This window comes from Coregonus lavaretus (genome assembly GCF_964263955.1).
Source record: "Coregonus lavaretus genome assembly, chromosome: 23".
NCBI classification, from domain to species: Eukaryota; Metazoa; Chordata; class Actinopteri; order Salmoniformes; family Salmonidae; genus Coregonus; species Coregonus lavaretus.
In genome coordinates, this window is record NC_140010.1 from 19,798,494 (window position 1) to 19,818,602 (window position 20,109).

Below are 20,109 nucleotides of genomic sequence, written 5' to 3' on the forward strand. Positions count from 1 at the left end.
GTTGACAACACCAATGACACAGTAGTTGGCTGCAGGTACAGGTGCAGCAGGAACAGTCTGAACAGCAGGCTTGAGGCCTGTTTGGGGCAACCCAGAGAAGGAGGGATTCCATACGCAGTTGTCCACCTTCTGTGTGTTAGGGAATGGTGAGGCATCCTGCTGCATAGCAGGGGACCCTAGTGGGGCTGTGGCTCCATTGGCCCTGTGTTTTTGTCCTGGGGTGGGGAGGAGTTTCCCGGGTGAGGCTGGAGAGGACGAGGAGGAGAGGGGACTTGTGGGGCTCTCCCCGGCGCTGCCCAGACCCAAAGACGGGCCGAGTCCGACACCCATCCTCCCTGGCACCTTGAGGTCAGACGACTCCACCTTGAACCCTGATCCAGATGGTCCATCAAAGAGGCTTGAGAGCTTGTCCTCGTCGGTTAGCCTGGGTGCCCCTGGGCTGCCCCCGAAACCCTGTGGTCCTATCTGGTCCTGCTGCCGGTCCCAGCCCTGAAGGGCCTGCTGAGGAGACGCCATAGAGACAGAGGGCACCTTGCCCAGCTCAGTGTACTCACAGCGCTGTCCACCACCACCACCACCCTGCTGCTGATTGGAGAGAGAAGACATCCTCACCTCTCTCTCTCTCTCTCTGCTGCTTCCTTTTGATGGATATTCTATATTCTTCTAGACAGCAAAATAAATGAATCTTCCCTTGGCGGTAAGGAAGGCTGGTAATGTACTATATCTGTGTTATATGGTGCGTCTGTGAAGCGCAGTCTATGTGTGCGAGTGTAGTAATTGTGTGTTTCTCTCTGTGTCTGTGCTCTGAACTGATCAGATGAGGCTCTGAGGCTGAACTGAATGCTGCTCCCTCTCTCTCCCTCTCCTTCTCTCTCTCCATTTCTCCCTCTCTCTGACATCACAGCCCTAACAGAGCTTTGGTCACATGACTCCACTGAACATATCCCTATTCGCTAGAGCAGATTCTCGACTCATGCCTCCCACCAGTAAGCTCAGTCCCACACACACACCCACACGCACACAAATGAACGTCACGCACACACAAATGTACGTCACTGACACACAAAAACTAATACACACACCCTCCCTTGGTGTCCTATAAACCGCAGCTCTGACTCGTCATTTACAGGCAGCTTGGCATTACAGTAGAAACATAGAAAACAGAGAGAGTAGCTCTGGGGGGTACAGTGCCTCAGTTTCCACTGCCATTCTACTTGAATGAATCTGTCCTCTCTATAACAGCATCCATTACTGCTACACATCTCTCCACGGTTCTGGTGGTATAATGTGCTTTTCGATACTCTTCTGTCATCTCCCATTCCTCCCCCTATCACCCTGCTCCATGCCCACTACTGTACCCACTGCCCCTCTCATCCGCCCTGCCCTCCTGCCCCCATCAGGGGCCCTGGGTGTACATCTCTGGCTCCTGGCTCTGGACCATTTGGCTCTTTTGTTTATTGTGTTTTGTTTGTGCACTTGGTTGCGGACACTGTGTTCCTCCCCTATGCTGTAGCCACATGCTGTGGGCTACTCTGTTAGGAAGGTATTGAATGACTGGCCTCGAAAAGAGTGTGTGATAACTCTCCATTGACATAGCGGTTAGAGCGTTGGGCCAGTAACTGAAAGGTCGCTGATTTGAATACCTTTTACTGACTAGGTAAAAAATCTGGCGATGTGCCCTTGAGCAAGGCACTTAACCCTAATTTGCTCCAGGGTTGCTGTACTACTATGGATGACCTTGTAAAACAACAAATTTCACCTATCCGATGTATGTGACAAAAAAAATAAAAAAAATATCTTTACCCTTTACCCTAAATCTAAATCATCCAGACTTCATCAAACCTCTCTGAACTGAATTCACACCCGCCCACTTTCTTCACACAAACACTGTGTCCAAACGTTCACTCCAACGTCACTGATTCAGTCCTGGACTAGATACTAGAACCCCTCCCTCTTGGCAATTGTCGTGGAAGGCAGGCAGTGATTATTCAATCCCTGATGACACCCCCTTGCCCCCATCCCACCTCCAGCCCCATGAGGACTGGGGCCAAATAAAACCTAATTAAATATAAATGAATGAAGATTAGATAATCCCCCCAAAACAGTCCCCCATTTACTGTAGGAGGGGATAACAAGGGGAATGAGTACAGTACAGTGAGGTTGATGGAGAACAAGACAAATACAGAGAAAATGCTAAACATATTGGAATCAGACAGGACATTGTCAACTTCTGAGATCATGTCCCGCTAGCGTAAGCAATATTATATTTCAATAATATCACATTCGAATTCACACAATCACTGCAAAATAATAATGCCCTTTTTTTTGTTGAGCACATAATTTTACTCATGCACTGACTCAATACTGTTCAGATAAGTATCCACATGCACTGTACTGAAGCCTCACTGGTCAACGTAGTTATTTTTTATTTGTTTAGTGGGTAGATCATCTATAATATTGCAGATACAGTGGCTTGCGAAAGTATTCACCCCCTTTGGCATTTTTCCTATTTTGTTGCCTTACAACCTGGAATTAAAATGGATTTTTTTGGAGGTTTGTATCATTTGATTTACACAACATGCCTACCACTTTGAAGATGCAAAATATTTTGTATTGTGAAACAAACAAGAAAAAATACAATAAAACTGAAAACTTGAGCCTGCATAACTATTCACCACCCCAAAGTCAATACTTTGTAGAGCCACCTTTTGCAGCAATTACAGCTGCAAGTCTCTTGGGGTATGTCTCTATAAGCTTGGCACATCTAGCCACTGGTATTTTTGCCCATTCTTCAAGGCAAAACTGCTCCAGCTCCTTCAAGTCGAATGGGTTCTGCTGGTGTACAGCAATCTTTAAGTCATACCACAGATTCTCAATTGGATTGAGGTCTGGGCTTTGACTAGGCCATTCCAAGACATTTAAATGTTTCCCCTTAAACCACTCAGGTGTTGCTTTAGCAGTATGCTTAGGGTCATTGTTCTGCTGGAAGGTGAACCTCCATCCCAGTCTCAAATCTCTGGAAGACTGAAACAGGTTTCCCTCAAGAATTTCCATGTATTTAGCGCCATCCATCATTCCTTCAATTCTGACCAGTTTCCCAGTCCCTGCCGATGTTCTCGGGGTGATGAGAGGTGTTGGGTTTGCGCCAGACATAGTGTTTTCCTTGATGGCCAAAAAGCTCCATTTTAATTTCATCTGACCAGAGTACCTTCTTCCATATGTTTGGGGAGTCTCCCACATGCCTTTTGGCGAACACCAAACATGTTTGCCTATTTTTTTCTTTAAGCAATGGCTTTTTTTCTGGCCATGCTTCCGTAAAGCCCAGCTCTGTGGAGTGTGCGGCTTAAAGTGGTCCTATGGACAGATACTCCAATCTCCGCTGTGGAGGTTTGCAGCTCCTTCAGGGTTATCTTTGGTGTCTTTGTTGCCTCTCTGATTAATGCCCTCCTTGTCTGGTCCGTGGGTTTTGGTGGGCTTGTTGTGGTGCCATATTCTTTCCATTTTTTTATAATGGATTTAATGGTGCTCCGTGGGATGTTCAAAGTTTCAGATATTTTTTTATGACCCAACCCTGATCTGTACTTCTCCACAACTTTGTCCCAGACCTGTTTGGAGAGCTCCTTGGTCTTCATGGTGCAGCTTGCTTGGTGGTGCCCCTTGCTTAGTGTTGTTGCAGACTCTGGGGCCTTTCAGAACAAGTGTATATATACTGAGATCATGTGACAGATCATGTGACACTTAGATTGCACACAGGTGGACTTTATTTAACTAATTATGTGACTTCTGAAGGTAATTGGTTGCACCAGATCTTATTTAGGGGCTTCATAGCAAAGGGGGTGAATACATATGCACGCACCACTTTTCCGTTATTTATTTTTTAGAATTTTTGGAAACAAGTTATTTTTTTCATTTCACTTAACCAAGATGGACTATTTTGTGTATGTCCATTACATGAAATCCAAATAAATATCCATTTAAATTACAGGTTGTAATGCAACAAAATAGGAAAAACGCCAAGGGGGATAAATACTTTTGCAAGGCACTGTAGATTGTGGCTTCTATCAATGTAATTATCTGCATCATTTCCAATCTCCCATATATTTTTCCAGTTTATACATACTATATAAATTTTACGGACACAGTATATTTTACATCAGTTATCTTGTTTTTTGGTTATTTTTAGTCCCACCCTTCAGCTGGTCAACGTATATAGTTACCAAACAGCAGTGTTTTCTACAGCCCGATACAGACACAGTTAGGGAAAACTCACACAACACAATGCAACAGTCAACAACAGCCACAGTCAGCCAATGACAGCAACAGTTAGCCACATTCCCAAAACAGAGCTTTTCTCTCTGTTCATTACACCATGGTAATGGGACTGCGTCTCATGAATGGACATTGTTATGCAAGACCCATGTCCAACATATTCTGTCTGTTTATGCTTACATCTCTCACAGAAATATTACTCAAGCTTTAAGAACACTCATAATCCATGTTAAACATAATCCACGTTGTTTTCTTCTCCTAATCATACAGACACATACAGAGGTATGTCCAAATAAACATTGCACAAATCATTTCAGTTCAAGGCAAAGTACAATGCTTCACTGCAGGGAACGAAAAATGGTCTTACAGGAAATGGACCCCAATTATAATAGCCACTGATGCCACTATGAAGCCATCTTCTATATGTTCCAGTGTACCACTCTCTATGTGATATGTCTGTGTCCAGTGTGAGCAAATATTGCTTTGTTGAATGTTAGCATACCAGTATAAGAAACAATTATACTGAGCACAATCACCCAACCTGGTTTCAGAGCATTTTGTATTATTCTGTACATAAATCCAAGACAGTCCATTTAGTATGATATATTACGTTTCGTAAGGGTATGTATTAATTTGTGGATGTCCATCACCCAGTTTCGTATGATATGTTACGAATTAAAATGTGTATTATATGTTACGAATTTGCAAAATATACTATATGTTATGAATTTGCAAAACGTATGATATGTTACGAATTCTAGCTAGCTGGCTAGCTGGCTAACTTTAGCTAGGCTAGGGGTTAGGGTCAGGGGTTAGGGTTAAGGTTTGGGTTAAATTTAGGAGCTACGTTAAAGTTTTAAAGTTAGGGTTGAGGTTAAAGGAAGGGTTAGCTAAAAGGGTTAGGGTTAGGTGAAGGGTTAGCTGAAAGGTTTAAGGTTAGGCGAAGGGTTAGCTAACATGCTAAGTAGTTGCAAAGTAGCAAAAAAATAGTAAGTAGTTGAAAAGTTGCTAATGAGCTAAAATGCTATAGTTTTCCGTGATGAGATTCGATCGCGCCACCTTTGGGTTGCTAGACGTTTGCGTTATACACCCGACCAACCACCCTACTTTCGTTTTTGCCTTAAGCAAACATCTGTCTTATGTAACCATACCAAACGTAACATATCATACTAATTTGAGTGTCCCGAATTTACATTTACTATGTTACGTCTAGTCTATGAGACCAGGCTCAATCACCTCAGACTATAACAGCCTTTGGTGTGACAATACTTTTTACAAGGTGAACATTCAAAACCAACAGAAAGTCATTGTTTGAGAAAAGGAAATGAGGAGGGTGGTGGCTGGTGGGCCATGTGCAGTAGCAATCCTCAGCCATCTACAATATGCCATGGATGTTTTGGGAGGGCCTCAGAACTCAGAAAAGGAGGGGAGAGTGATAATATACAGCTTACAGTCCGTGGTCTTGCGGGGGATAGAGCAAAGAGGAAGTCTGTCAGAGAATTCTATTTCTGGCATCCAACCTCCTGACTGTCACACCCCATTTTTTCCCTGGCAGTCTTGAGTAGTTCCATCTCCACGGAAACCACCTCCCATATCCATGGCAACAAGCTCCCAGTCAGAAATAGGCTGCTATGATTACGGTACACGTCGTCTCAGCGACCCAGGGAGTCTGGGAAAAGGGGTTGGAACGTAACGTCTGAGGATGAGAGAGAAAAGGCAAAGGAAGTATGGAGAGATTGAGAGGAGGAGGAAGATTGATGAACACAAATAATGAAGAAGGAAAGAGAAGAAGCAAAGGTAGGGATGTGGAGAGGATGCAAAATTATGGAGAGAAAGGACAATAGAAAAGATGGAGACTCATTTCACTACACTCATCCCCTCCCACGTCTTCATTGGTAGCTTACAATCTATCTTGTGGAATGGCAACAAAATTGGGTTAGATTAAGCCAAATACAGTGTCACATCTAATGAAGCCACAGAGTCATTAATACACACATCTGATGGTGCAGCGGACTGAAGCGGACACACTAATTAAACAAAATCCAATCATTCTGCCGAATTATGCCCCCAAACGAAAATAGGGTAAAAAAAGGGAAACGCTTGAAACATGGAAAAAGACCACAGTGGCTGTGAAGGGTTTATCTTGGCTTTGTAAACATAATGTGTCTGGCTGAGAAATCAGAACAAATACAATTAGATATCTTTCAATTGATTCCCCTAATAGCCAATGATTGCCACCAGAAATTTGAGGAAGCTGTTTTCTAATCAAAATGCTCAGAATGGTGAATAGCCTCATATTTGCAGTACATATAGTATGTTTTGATCATACAAACAACGTTTCAGCTAGTAGCTATCATACCACAGTATGTTACCTCACTGTGGGAGCAACGTAATGTAAAGCAATGTCTAGTGTCTACAACAAGAATGCCGTCCATATGGGCATAGTGACCTGGTAAAGTGGCTGAACCCTTTTTAAGGGAAAAAGCTCATACAAATGTTTAGCATTTTAGATGAATTCTATTGTTTTTCAAGTGCCCTAGTTCTGATCCTCCTATCATTCAATATTTATGTCCAGCTTCAGGCCTATTGTGGATTAGATTAGATGAGTTTATTACAGCGTCAGAGGGAATGTCCATAGGGGAGCAGCAGGAGGGGAATGAAACAATAATAAATAATTTTGCCATGATGCTCCTATACTGCGTGATGGAAGTGATGGAAGCGGGGAGAACAGGCCGTGGCTTGGGTGGCTGAGGTCCTTGATGATCTTCTTTGCCTTCCTATGACTTCTGGTGTTGTAGGTGTCCTGGAGGGCAGGCAGTGTGCACCCAATGGTGCGTTCGGCTGAGCGAACCACCCTCTGTAGAGCCTTGCGGTCAGCGGAGGTGGAGTTGCCGTACCAGGCTGTGATGCAGCCTAACAGTATGCTCTCGATGGTGCTCCTGTAGAACACTATGAGGGCCCTCAGGGACAGGCCAAATTTCTTCAGCCTCCTGAGGTTGAAGCGTCGCTGTCGTGCCTTCTTCACCACAGTGTCTGTGTGGTTTGACCATTTCAGCTCCTCTGATGTGTACGGCGAGGAACTTGAAGTGTTTGACCGTCTCCACGGCGACCCCGTTGATGAGGATGGGGGTGTGCCCATCCTGGTTCCTCCTAAAGTCCACAATCAGCTCCTTTGTTTTGCTGACGTTGAGGGAGAGGTTGTTTATCTGGCACCACGCCGTCAGAGTGCCTACCTCCTCTCTGTAGGCCATCATTGTTGGTTGTCAGGCCTATTATTGGGGCCGGCCCATCAGGAAGTCCAGGACTCAGTTGCATAGGGAGGAGTTCAGTCCCAGGGCCATGAGCTTTGTGGTGAGCTTAGAGGGCACTATGGTATTGAAGAACACGCTGTAGTCAATGAACAGCATCCTCACATATGCATTCATTTTGTCCAGGTGGGTGAGGACAGTGTGCAATGCAGTGTGCAGTATAATCCGTGATCGTTAGAAGCCCCTGCCACATACGCCTCGTGTTCGACCCACTGAATTGCTCCTCCACTTTGTCCCTATACTTGTGTCAAGCATTTCGCTACACCCACAATAACATCTGCTAAATATGTGTATGTGATCAATAACATTTTATTTTATTTGATCAATCTGCATAGATCGTATTTGTACTGTTTAACCATACAATTTTCCCCGGTCACCTTGCCGTGTTTATAAGCAGCCTCTCTCTTCTTCAGTTTCCCTACAAGGCTCGCCGGTTTTTGATTCGGGTAAGTTTTGAAAGACACCATCAGTATCACATCCTCTATGCATTTTTTTTTTAATCCAGTGACTGAGTCAGCGTATTCATTGATGTTATCCCCAGAGGCGCCCCGGAACATATTCCAGTCCACGTGATCAAAACAGGCTTGGAGCATGGATTCTAATTGGTCAGACCAGCGTTGTACAGACCGGACTACCGGAACTTCCCTCTTGAGTCTTTGTTTGTAGGTTGAGAGGAGCAAAATGGAGTCGTGGTCAGATTTGCCGAAAAGAGGACGGGAGAGGACCTTATACCCATGTCGAAAAGGCGTATAGCGGTGGTCAAGAGTGGAATTTCCGCTAGTTGGACAGTCAATGTGTTGATAGTAATTTGGGAGCACGGACCTCAAACTTTTGTTAAAGTCCCCCGTGACAATGAACGCTGCCTCCGGGTACGAGGTCTCCAGTTTGTTCTGGGTCCAATGAAGATCTTTGAGAGCTTTTTTGGTGTCGGCTTGGGGTGGGATGTACACAGCCGTGGCGATAATCCATGAGAACTCTCTCGGAAGGTAAAAAGGGCGACATTTGATGACCAATTATTTCCAAGTCGGGAGAGCAGAAGCTTGCAAGTTTCCCCCATCGCACCACTTGTTACTGGTCATGAAGCAGACACCACCACCTTTCTTCTTGCCAGAGAGAGCTCGCTTCCTGTCCGCTCGATAAACTGTAAAAACCGCTGGTTGTATATAATCCATTTGGATGTCGAAGGAAAACAAAGTACGTTGAAGAATCTGATGTCCTTCTGAAAGGAGATGCTTGCTCTGAGTTTGTCAAGTTTATTCGCAAACGATTGTACTGCCAACATGAGATCTTATTCTCAATCCAAGATCCAAGAACTTGTTTCCACAAGTGAAAAGTGATTACATTGATATTCTCTGGATTGAAGCTTAAAATCAATTCATCAAGAGAGTCTCTTTCTATTCAGGTTATTATTATGACAACTTATCTAGTTTTCATTATAATGAAACGTTATCCAGTGACTAAAAATAACCAGTAATGCTATCTCAAGCAGAATCTTCACAGGTGTGTTCTCTGATTACCGCAGCGCTATCAGTCTGGAAAGGATACCATTGAAGCTGTTTTGCCCGAGGGGCGTTGCACAAAATATATTCTAAAGCGATTGGATCATCTTCAACCAGTCACAGCGCCGCATTTTGCGAAAGTAAAACAAGCACTTGCCTTCTTTCCAGAGAAAGTTATATCGAGCACCAGCCCTGCCCATCTCAATCAGTACTATAGTGGTGATGCTTTGCCAGGCTGGGCTGGCTCTTATGGATGGTCTCTTTGTTTGGCTGGATGGTCTGTGCTCGGCTGACCAGAATAATGACTATGCAGCAGAGCAGAGCAATGTAGCACAGAGTAGAGCAGAGTAGAGCAGGGCAGAGCAGAGCAGAACAGAGTAGGGCAGAGTAGAGCAGAGTAGAGCAGGGCAGAGCAGAACAGATTAGGGCAGAGTAGAGCAGTACCAGTACACAGACCAGCGGTGGCGTGGTGGGATAACCCTGACTGCAGCATCGCACAGCCACCAAGCCTCTGTCTCCCTCTGCCTACTGCACACACACAGATCACCGGCTATAAAAAGACAAGGGCTGCATGCCTTACGTAACTGCAAAAAAGTCCCAGCCATCAATATTGCATTAGGGAGAGGAGGATGGAGAGGGAGGGAGGGAGATAGGGGGGTGGAGGGAGGGTGGGAGGGAGGGAGAGAGGGAGAAGAGAGAGAGAGATAGGGAGAGATGGAGAGAGAGAAAGAGAGGGAGAGGCAGCAAAACAGAGAGTCTGGTAGGGGGAGAGAGGGAGGGATGAAAAACAAAGATGGTGATTGAGGGAGAAGGTTGTGCGATGAGGATACAGAGGCCAGTAGAGGCCAGTCCCTCACTGTACTGTCCCTCCACACACCAACCCGCCTGCCCGGTCATCTGTAAATAACCCATTAACAGACTTCTGAATGGGGATGTATGGGTTGAGTAAGGGAATGTGAGGGGTGCAGACAGACAAGCAGTATACTAACGACTTCCACCATTTGTCAACCAAAAACACCTGTGTTATCAAGGAAGGAGGAACAGTGTCTCTACAACAACCTTACACTGCAGGGTGGCAACTTAGCTAGCAGTCCTTGGAATCTCCAACCGAGAAACCAAAGTAAGAAGGACCAACACAGAACAGTACAGTCTCTGAACTAGGCCAAACTAACTCTCAACTGAATGAGCAAACTAGCCAGAAAACGTGCCAACTTTTTCCTGACATGGACAATATCTCAACAACTGTGAGAGGCAAAGTAAAATAAATCTTGAACATTACAAAAACCTGTGGCAAACATTTGTACCAAATGAGGAAATAAATAAATACTGGATTTCACGTCATATTATTCCACTGAGGTGAAATCTAAATATGCAATAATGGAAATGTGACTCACCTATTTAGCATCATCATCATCAGAGCCATCATCAGGAGATGCAGTACATGTGGGTGAGAGAAAAGACAAAACATAGCTGTCAGTCATTTCAGTTCGCTTAATCATGCAAACATTTACATGACAACTTGCACATCGAGCAATTTTTTATTTTATTTTTTATCTCCAATGAAAAATTGCCTTAAAGTAAAATGTGCGTGTGTTTTAAAAAGGTCAAATTGCATAACTAAGAATTCCAGCCAGGAACATTTTGAGATGTTCAAAATGGTTCTGAAAGTGAATTCACATACACAAGTAGAAAGAGAATGTGAAAGAAAAGCAGTTAGTGACTCCTCAGTCAGCTCATGGCTATTTGAGGAATTAAAAGCATAATTTAGTCAGGGAGAAAGCAGTCTCTTGAAAGAAAGAGAGAGAATCACACTACAAACCAACATCCCTTTGATTAGAGAAGAAAGGTTGAGTCAATGTCAAAGAGTTAGGGTGTATAATTACTCATTGCAATTTAGGATAATGCCATTCAGGGGGGAGAAAGCTAGCTAATTCTATCCCAAGGAGAGTGGAGTCACTCAAGAGTCACACACACAGTAATCTACAGAGCAAGTAGAGTAATTAGTATATGATTACAGTGTTAGAAAGGAGAGAGATAGGAGGTAAAACGAGCTGGGCTGGGCAGCTGACACAATCAGGTAAGTAGACAGACACATAGCAATGAATGTGTTATTATCATGATCATCATCATCATAACAGCACTACAGAGACAGGCCAGACAGTCAGTCAGGATAGAGGGACTCAAGGCCCAGCCATTAGGGACTCAGTCAGACGCAGTCAGATTAAAGAATAGTGGTAATTAGTTAGCATGTTACTAATAGTGCTATTAAACACATAATGGCCGAGCAACAGCAGGCCCAGTCCACAGAGAGAGCCATGCACTATAATGTCATCATTCACCCGCATACTGATAGATAGATATGTCCCCTCTTCAGTGTCACCAACCTTCCAGCAGGGGGGACTCTGGCAGCGGTGGCTCCTGGTGCTCTGTGAGTGGCAGTGCGGTGGGGATAAAGGGCAGGGCTGCAGGGTTGAGGCCTGAGCCCACTGCAGGGCGGGGACTGGGAGTGTCGTGATCAGGCTGGGAGGAGTGGCTAAACAGTGGAGGAGGAGTGCTCTGGAAAGAAGAGGTGGTGGTGTTTGGAGGAGGGCCCTGGGGTGTGGTGGTCTGAGACTGGGCCTGTGGCTGTGAAGCAGGAGTGCTGGCTGGGGGGGTCTGCAGGACAGAGTCTAGGAAAGAGAAGGTCTGTGAGACCTGGGGGCTGAAGCCTGGGGAGCTCTGAGTGCCCAGCTGCCTCTGGTCAGTAATAGATGCGTTGGCCTCAGGACGGCCATGATCAGAGGAGGCTTTGTCAGTAAAGGACAGAGCTGCCTCCTCCTTCTTGGGGGCTAGGACATCTTTAGTGGCTAAGGGAGGGGGCATTTTAAAGTCATCAATACACATGGGTTCATAATGGAGGGGAACAGAGGCAGTGTTTTTAATGGGAGCCTCAGCCTCCCAGTCTACATTGAGCTTGGCTGGAGAAGGTTGCTCAAACATGTTCAAGTTACTAGTGGAAGTGTCTGTAAGGGCAGGGTCCTTGTTGAGGATGTGACTGGGCTTGGGGTTCTCAGTGAGGGGTGGGGCAGTGGAGGTGAGAGAGAGTTTGGTGTCCTCTATAAAACTGCTAAAGGGGTTAGTCTGGGGGTCGGCTATGAGGGAGGAGATGTTCTCTAGGGTTGAACTTAAGGGACCAGAGGCCATCACCATTGCAGACACCGAGGCTGGGGTGGCATGGGGTGTCATGGGCTCCTGGGGTGTTGGCCCCCACTCCTCTGGCAGCTTCATCCTGCTCTTATTCTTCCTGCCCCTAACCCCACCCCTCCCTCGGATCTCACACTCCCAGCTCTCCTCCTTGCTCGGGGAGGACGGGCTCAGAGGGCAGTCCGAGGCTCCGCTCTCTGTCTCGCCTTGCTCCTCCTTCGAGTCCGGAGCCTGCTGCCTGTCCATGAAGTCATACACCTCCTCCCTGGACCTCCTTTTCTTTTTCTTCCTCTTCTGCTGCTTGCTGCTGCTGTTGACCCCCTCGGTCCCACTCTCGTCCCCAAGGCCAGTCTGCTGGCTGTGGGAGCCGTGGGGGCTGAGGGGGTCGGAGTTGGGGCTCTCCTCCACTGAGTCGCTGGGGGAGAGGGTGAGACCCTCTGAGGCTTGTAGCCCAGACTCACCACCTGCCCAGGGGTTTGGGTTTGTCCAAACTTTTTGATGAGCAGAGAGGAGGAAGGAATGTCACTACTCATTGTAAAGAAGACCAACAACCAATTGGCAATCATCTCCCAAACAATCTGGGTATATCTTATCTGCTCATAGAAATTCATACCTACATTTATGAAACTCAACGACTGAGTAGAAAATTATATTTTAAACTACAAATAAAAACTATTCAATAAATCAAATTGTGACTTGAGCTTTGAATTTCTGTAAGTTACTTGAAACGGTGCCTGAGGAAGGCCCATAGCATCATCAAGGACCCCACACACCCCAACCACGAGCTGTTCACTCCCTTACTGTTGGGCAGACAGTATTGTCATGACTGTCCTGTTGTGGTGTAAATGGGCAGATCAGGTTTACAATGGATAAACTTCTACCAGACCCCTCTCACCCGCAGAGGGGAGGAGGGAACTGATGTGGGGTCTTTGACACCTCACGCCCTGTCGGAAGTTTAAGCAGGAGAGGACTCTCTCTTTACCCTCTAGTATTGGTGAAAGGAATGTTCCTTTGTCTAACAGACTTTTCCCGCCTAAATTCTAATGTTCAAATTATGAATACTGAAACAATATTTATAACATATGAACGTGGGGAATGGTCAGAGGAGGTCTATAGAACAATATTGTCAATTGGGTTCCTATTTTGTGATGTCATTAAAAATGGTATGAAGGAAATACTGTAACTTGAAAAGTATACACACTATATATGTCAAGTTTTCATCCTTTACGTTGTTTATGAAATATGAAGACTGATGAAAGTGTTTTTGTTAAGATAGGAATGTGATTTATAGTTTTTGATAATACTTTGCACAAGTAAGTAGCCACGCCCCGAGGGAGATCAGTGAGCGTGTCAGCATGACAGTTACGACCCCTTTAACCAGAGTGTATAAAGGGATGGGTTAAGAATTAACATATCAGACCAGAAAGCATGAAGCGGTCGCTACACACTTGAAATGGTTGGAACTTTGAACCTCAACACGAGGTAAAGAAGATAACCTCACCTCCCAGACTCGAACATTGCCAGGCTGCAGCTGTGCGTGTAAAGTGGTTCAAACTCTGACTATCAACACGAGGTGGAGAGAGGAGAAAACTCCCCTCTCAGACAATCACTTGTACAGCTAAGAAGAAGGACATTGTGACCTCTTGTGGACAATCAGAGCCTTACATTCGAGGAGACACAGCCAAACCCTTTCCAAGAAGGCTTGGTGTCGACAGAGATAAACTGAGAACTAAGGCATTCACACGTAATTACATTCATGATTTCTTACTCCAAACGGGCGGTGGTTCGTGTGCAAAGTATTATGATTACTGTGAGAGTAATTTCCAAATGTATCCAAGTGTTGTGTCTCTCTTTGTCTCTCTCTTTCTCTCTACCCCACCCTCTTTTGTAACAAGCCGTCGTGTTGTTGTTAGTCCGCTGGGACCTTTCTCTCATGTATTAAGTGTGTATGTTTATTCTGTGTTATTATTTAGTTAACTAGTAAATAAATACTTAAACACATTTGTGTAGTACTGAATAATGAGTAAGGCTGGGGTTTTTGCAGATCTAAGAAGTTTACGACTGTTCAGAATGATGATATGATAAGAGGAAATTATTAATAAGTGACTGTTATCGATGTAATAGATATATATACCTTCTAGAGTTTAATTCAGTTGATGGTAACTCTTTAAACAACCTCTTCCGTGGTGCCCCAAATCCTAATGAGTTAATTGTTACATGATTCATTTAATCGAGTAACAATTAAACATAGTTAGTTGGTCCTCTGTAGCTCAATTGGTAGAGCATGGCGCTTGTAACGCCAGGGTAGTGGGTTTGATCCCCGGGACCACCCATACGTAAAAATGTATGCACACATGATTGCTTTGGATAAAAGTGTCTGCTAAATGGCATATTATTATTATTGATTTGATAAATAACAGTCATCAGATTAATGAAAGTCACGTCACGACAGTATCGCAGCATGAGGTCAGATAACAATGAACAGTTTCTATCTACAAGCCATCAGACTGCTGAACACTTGAACTGGACTGACCACCTGCACTGACTCTCCGCACCTTAGCGCGCGCACACACACACACACACACACACACACACACACACACACACACACACACAATTGCTGCTACCACTCTTATTTACTATTGCTAATACTGCACAATTGAAACAGTTGCCCCCAAGCCCACCTTTCTCTAATACATGTGTAAATAATGTACTATAAATTGTACTTTCCTGTATTATACCTATGCTAAAATGTTTATTTTCTACTGAGCCATTTACTTTATGTTCGTATTCTTATATTTTATTATTTCTTATAGTTATTGCATTGTCGAGAAAGAACCTGCAAGTAAGCATCCTAATTAATCTTGAAACTTAAATAATATTGACACAACCGCCACTATCCTTTATTTACGGCCTGGCCAGTAGGCTTATAGAATGTGACTTTTAGGCTTATGGATTACATGTTAGCCTTAAGAGAGACAGTTTTTTTGTTTGCAATGCTCTGAGCTTGCAGCTGATTGGGTGTGATTCTCTCTGGCAGGGCAGGGGGAGAATGGAGATTGGCTGAGACTGAGCAGTGTGGTGTGTACTGTATACTTGACAGCACATCGCATAAGCAGATGAGCATATGAATGAATGTACAAGTAACAGACATGCTGCAGAACAACAACAGAGGCAGGTCACATAGACAAACACAGACAAACAATGAACCCAGAGGAAGGGGTCATGTGACATGGAGAACCTAGTACAAACACACTGAGGAGGAGAATGTTAGTAGTAGACCATATTAATGCAAGAAAATCTAATCATAAAATCATAGTTCATACACACTTTAAAAACATACATACATGAATAAATGAAAGATACTGTACACACAAAAACATACATCGCATGCACTTTTTTAATTTTGTGATAAAGACATTACAGTGGGCAATCCTCTCTCCGTCCATGTTTTTCTGTTAATACTGATGGGTAGTACCACCCCAATACTTGTCATGACAGGGCAGAGAGAAATGAAAAAGAATAATACCCTCCCCTCCCCAATCGTTAATGATAATGGCTTTTTCTAAATTGAGTATCCTTGCTCTCCTCTCTAATTGATTGATGTGCTATTTTCCTCAACGTCCTTTATTGATTATGTTGCCATAAAAAACACCTTTGTGCAGGAGATCCGGTAGCATTATCATCTTTGTTTCATGCAATATTGGTATTTAAAAAGTAAAGAGTACATCATAGTCCAAAGCCTCAGCCTGGCCTCCTGCCTGAAGGCACATTACTCCTAGTCTATGTGGTTGCCTCACTCAGAGAGCAGTATCAAAGGTGAGGAAGGAGCTCATGATAAATCTTTTAAGAAAAATCCTCTATTCCAAATATAACTGAGCGCTTAAATTAGGCCTCAGGGAGATTATCTAAGGAAATATTTTTTATAAAGAGGGTTAGGTATCTGTCACGCCCTGGCTCTGGGGACTCTAGTATGTTGAGCCAGGGTGTGAGTTTTCATTTGTTTATGTTCTAGTTGTTGTATATCTATGTTGGCCAGGGTGGCTCCCAATCAGAGACGGCTGTAGCTCGTTGTCTCTGATTGGGAGTCATACTTAGGTAGCCGTTAGGCATTCATTATTTGTGGTTTCTTGTTCTTATTTGGTTTGTGTTAAACCGTAGACATCACGTTATCGTCTGTTGTTTTGATCGTGTGATCATTCTCTAAATAAATATGTTCACCCTCAACGCTGCGCCTTGGTCCTCCTCCTTAGACGATCGTGACAGAAGAAACCACCAAGATGTGACCAAGCAGCGTGTCCAGGAGCCATCGCCAGGGAGATCCCTAACAGATCTCCTTCGCCTCCTCGACTGGGTCAAGCCGAGTGAGGAAGAGAAGGGCTTGACATTGTGGCAGAAGGGCGAAAGGCTGGCGAGGGACATGGAGACCTGGTCCAGGGGTAGGGGAGACGCCCAGAATTTTTTTAGGGGGGGGCTAACGCCGTGGACGACGGGCCAGCAGGAGACCGCGGCAGAGCGGCCCAGCGGATTGGCAGAGGAGGCCGCCAGGTTACGGGGGCCACTGGTCGAAGAGGGGGTGGAAGATGTAGAGGCACGGCGAGAGGTACTGGCGTGTGTTGCCAGTCCGGTCCGGCCTGTTCCTGATCCCCACGTAGGGCCAGTGGTGTGTGTTCCCAGTACGGTCCGGCCTGTTCCTGCCACTCGCACCAAGTCTACGGTGCGCATCGCCAGCTCGGCCCGGCCCATTCCTGCTCCCCGCACCAAGTCAGTGGTGCGTTTCGTCAGCCCTGTCCGGCCCGTTCCTGCTCTCCGCACCAAGTCTGTGGTGCGCGTCGCCAGCCCAGTCCGGCCCATTCCTGCTCCCCGCACCAAGTCAGTGGTGCGTTTCGTCAGCCCTGTCCGGCCCGTTCCTGCTCTCCGCACCAAGTCTGTGGTGCGCGTCGCCAGCCCAGTCCGGCCCATTCCTGCTCCCCGCACCAAGTCAGTGGTGCGTTTCGTCAGCCCTGTCCGGCCCGTTCCTGCTCCCCGCACCAAGTCAGTGGTGCGCGTCGTCAGCCCGGTCCGGCCCGCTCCTGCTCCCCGCACCAAGTCAGTGGTGCGTTTCGCCGGAGCTAGAGCAATCCGCTCCACCAGTGTTCAGTTCAGCTCCGGTCAGCAGGGCCAGACCGGACCAGGGGTACTTTGGGGGGTTAGAGAAGGAGTGGGGGTCATGTCCGGAGCCGGATCCGCCGCCGAGGCGGAGTGCCCACCCGGTCCCTCCCCTGTTGTATTTGGTTGGCGCGGTCGGAGTCCGCGCCTTTAGGGGGGGGTACTGTCACGCCCTGGCTCTGGGGACTCTAGTATGTTGAGCCAGGGTGTGAGTTTTCATTTGTTTATGTTCTAGTTGTTGTATATCTATGTTGGCCAGGGTGGCTCACAATCAGAGACGGCTGTAGCTCGTTGTCTCTGATTGCGAGTCATACTTAGGTAGCCGTTAGGCATTCATTATTTGTGGTTTCTTGTTCTTATTTGGTTTGTGTTAAACCGTAGACATCACGTTATCGTCTGTTGTTTTGATCGTGTGATCATTCTCTAAATAAATATGTTCACCCTCAACGCTGCGCCTTGGTCCTCCTCCTTAGACGATCGTGACAGTATCTCATCACATAATTATTCTTGCTTCTCAAACAAATTTGATAAAGTCTCATAAAGGTCTGAGGTATTGCATAATAAACCAAAGAAGAGATGGCCGAGGGCTGGAAAGGTCCAGAAGGTTGTACCCTGGTTGTCTGAGAGTGAAACATAATTTAAGCCGGAGCAATACTGGATTTCTGCTCCGATGGCCGCCCCACTAAGAAACAACTAATACCACTAGCTGGCTTTTAACTACAAGCTCTGCATTTAGTTTGAAAAATAAAACAGAGGTAATATACAGTATCTAAAACCTTCCCTTTGGATGAAGATGACTGAAGTCTGGCACTTTGAGGAAAAAGTGACGGCTACAGTTGACCCTGTTCACGGTCAAATTGAAGCTCTATCATCATCCAAACTTATTTGATTTCCTAACATTTGATACCGTGTTTTAACTGGTGACTGGACCTCTGGACATCCCACGCCAGGCCCCCCACCTAGCTGCTCTGTGTGAGACAACCTCTTACCTGCAGAGTTGTCTTGGGACTGGGTGTTGTGGCCTGGGGCAGAGGGGTACGGGTCATTGGGCTTAAAGGGGGCCTGGGACTGCTTGTGGGGCTCAGAGTCAAACAGAGGAGCGGCTTTCTTAGAGTTGCCCATAGGAGGCATGCCTGTCTGGAATGGAGCCATGCCCCCCATACCTCCTGAACCCATGTTCATATTCATCATCCCTGGCTGGGAGAAACCTGGGAGTGGAATTAAGACACCCAGGTTAATACTACATATCATGTTATAACTACTCTATTACACAGGTTATTACTACTCTATTGTGCTATAAGACACAGTAATAAGCACTACATGCTGGTGTTACATAAACACTGTACAGTATTGCTAAGCAGTACCCATGAGAGAGTCTGGTATGTTGCTGTCCTTCATTCCTTTGTTCTGGTTCCCCCACTGATCACCAGGCATCCCCATCATACTAGACACTGGGCCTGGAGATGAAATAGGGGGAGAGAGAGAAAGAGAGAGGGGGGAGTGAGAGAAAGAGAGAGAGAGAGAGAGAGAGAGAGAGAGAGAGAGAGAGAGAGAGAGAGAGAGAGAGAGAGAGAGAGAGAGAGAGAGAGAGAGAGAGAGAGAGAATATCAGGGGATATCAGATGTCAGTTACCAATGACAGATGAGTACACCACAGACACAAATCAATAGCCAGGCTAAAAACCCCAAAGGAGATGGTAATCACATTCACAGTCACATAACTCAGTTAACTCTCAGTCAGCCATGAAATATTAATGTCCAGATGGTCAGAGAAGACAACAACAAGAAGACAACAACAACAGCCTCACTTTAACTAGGTGTCCTGCAACACTGTAATGCCCAGTTTACACTGCTAAGAGTGCCCAGGCTGTGCCAGGGATACTTGGAAAGGAAAGGGAAAGGGGGATACCTAGTCAGTTGTACAACTGAATGCATTCAACTGAAATGTGTCTTCTGTATTTAACCCAACCCCTCTGAATCAAGGGAGCTCTAGGTGCCTAGAAAGCTTAGTAGGCTATGCCACAGAGGGATCTTTAGCATCTTAGGCTATTGATGATGACAGAATCGAAAAACACTAATGGCAGTAAAATATGTTCAGATATAGAAACAGTGGAAACCTGTCCTTCCACAAAATGCCTTTTCACTGCCTTTTTGACTTGTTGAGCATGCATAAAACACTAGAGGAATAGAAAAGGGGAAAAAGGACTCACCTGAAAGGTAGTCAGCATTGAAGGCAGACTGTTGTCCAGTTGGACAGGGACGTTTTTCTCCCATTGGTTCCTGCCACTGCATCCCCGTCCCCATCTGTCCTCCTGGCATCATACTGGAGCCTGCAATGAAGAGAGGCAAAAAACTGAACATCAACATCAGGACTGAAAATCAAATGTCAAACACAGGACCATATGACCATGTCATGTGACCATGTTAGCCTAAAGCACCTAGCTCTGTTGCCCCCTGCCTTAAAGTTAAAGTGACACATTTGAGCAAAGGCGATGGCGCTTTGGGGGCCTTTGCACCCTGTCCGGAAATTAAAGGGGAAAGAAAGTTTCAAAAGTTTCACAGGTATGATATACTATCTTTGGTGGATACAGTATCACAAGTATCCACCAAAGACAGTATAGATAGGAATTCTAGTTCTAATCAGCCTCTCAGTCGGTCCGTCATTTTTCTCGGTGGGGGTACGCCATTTTGCCTGGGACCAGC

The 20,109-nt window shown here is 45.6% G+C and overlaps 1 protein-coding gene across 1 annotated transcript in view; it reads right to left on the reverse strand.

The window, feature by feature from the left end:
- The window catches only part of LOC311098898 (uncharacterized protein), a gene marked incomplete at both ends in the record, with an annotated part of 49,758 nt that overhangs the window by 18,916 nt on the left and 10,733 nt on the right, over positions 1-20,109 (reverse strand). Inside the window, 4 exons of the mRNA XM_084139446.1 lie at positions 11,461-12,750; positions 18,397-18,615; positions 18,772-18,864; positions 19,617-19,736. Of these exons, the coding sequence (XP_083995572.1) occupies positions 11,461-12,750; positions 18,397-18,615; positions 18,772-18,864; positions 19,617-19,736 (1,722 nt within the window). The remainder of the gene's footprint in view (positions 1-11,460; positions 12,751-18,396; positions 18,616-18,771; positions 18,865-19,616; positions 19,737-20,109) is intronic.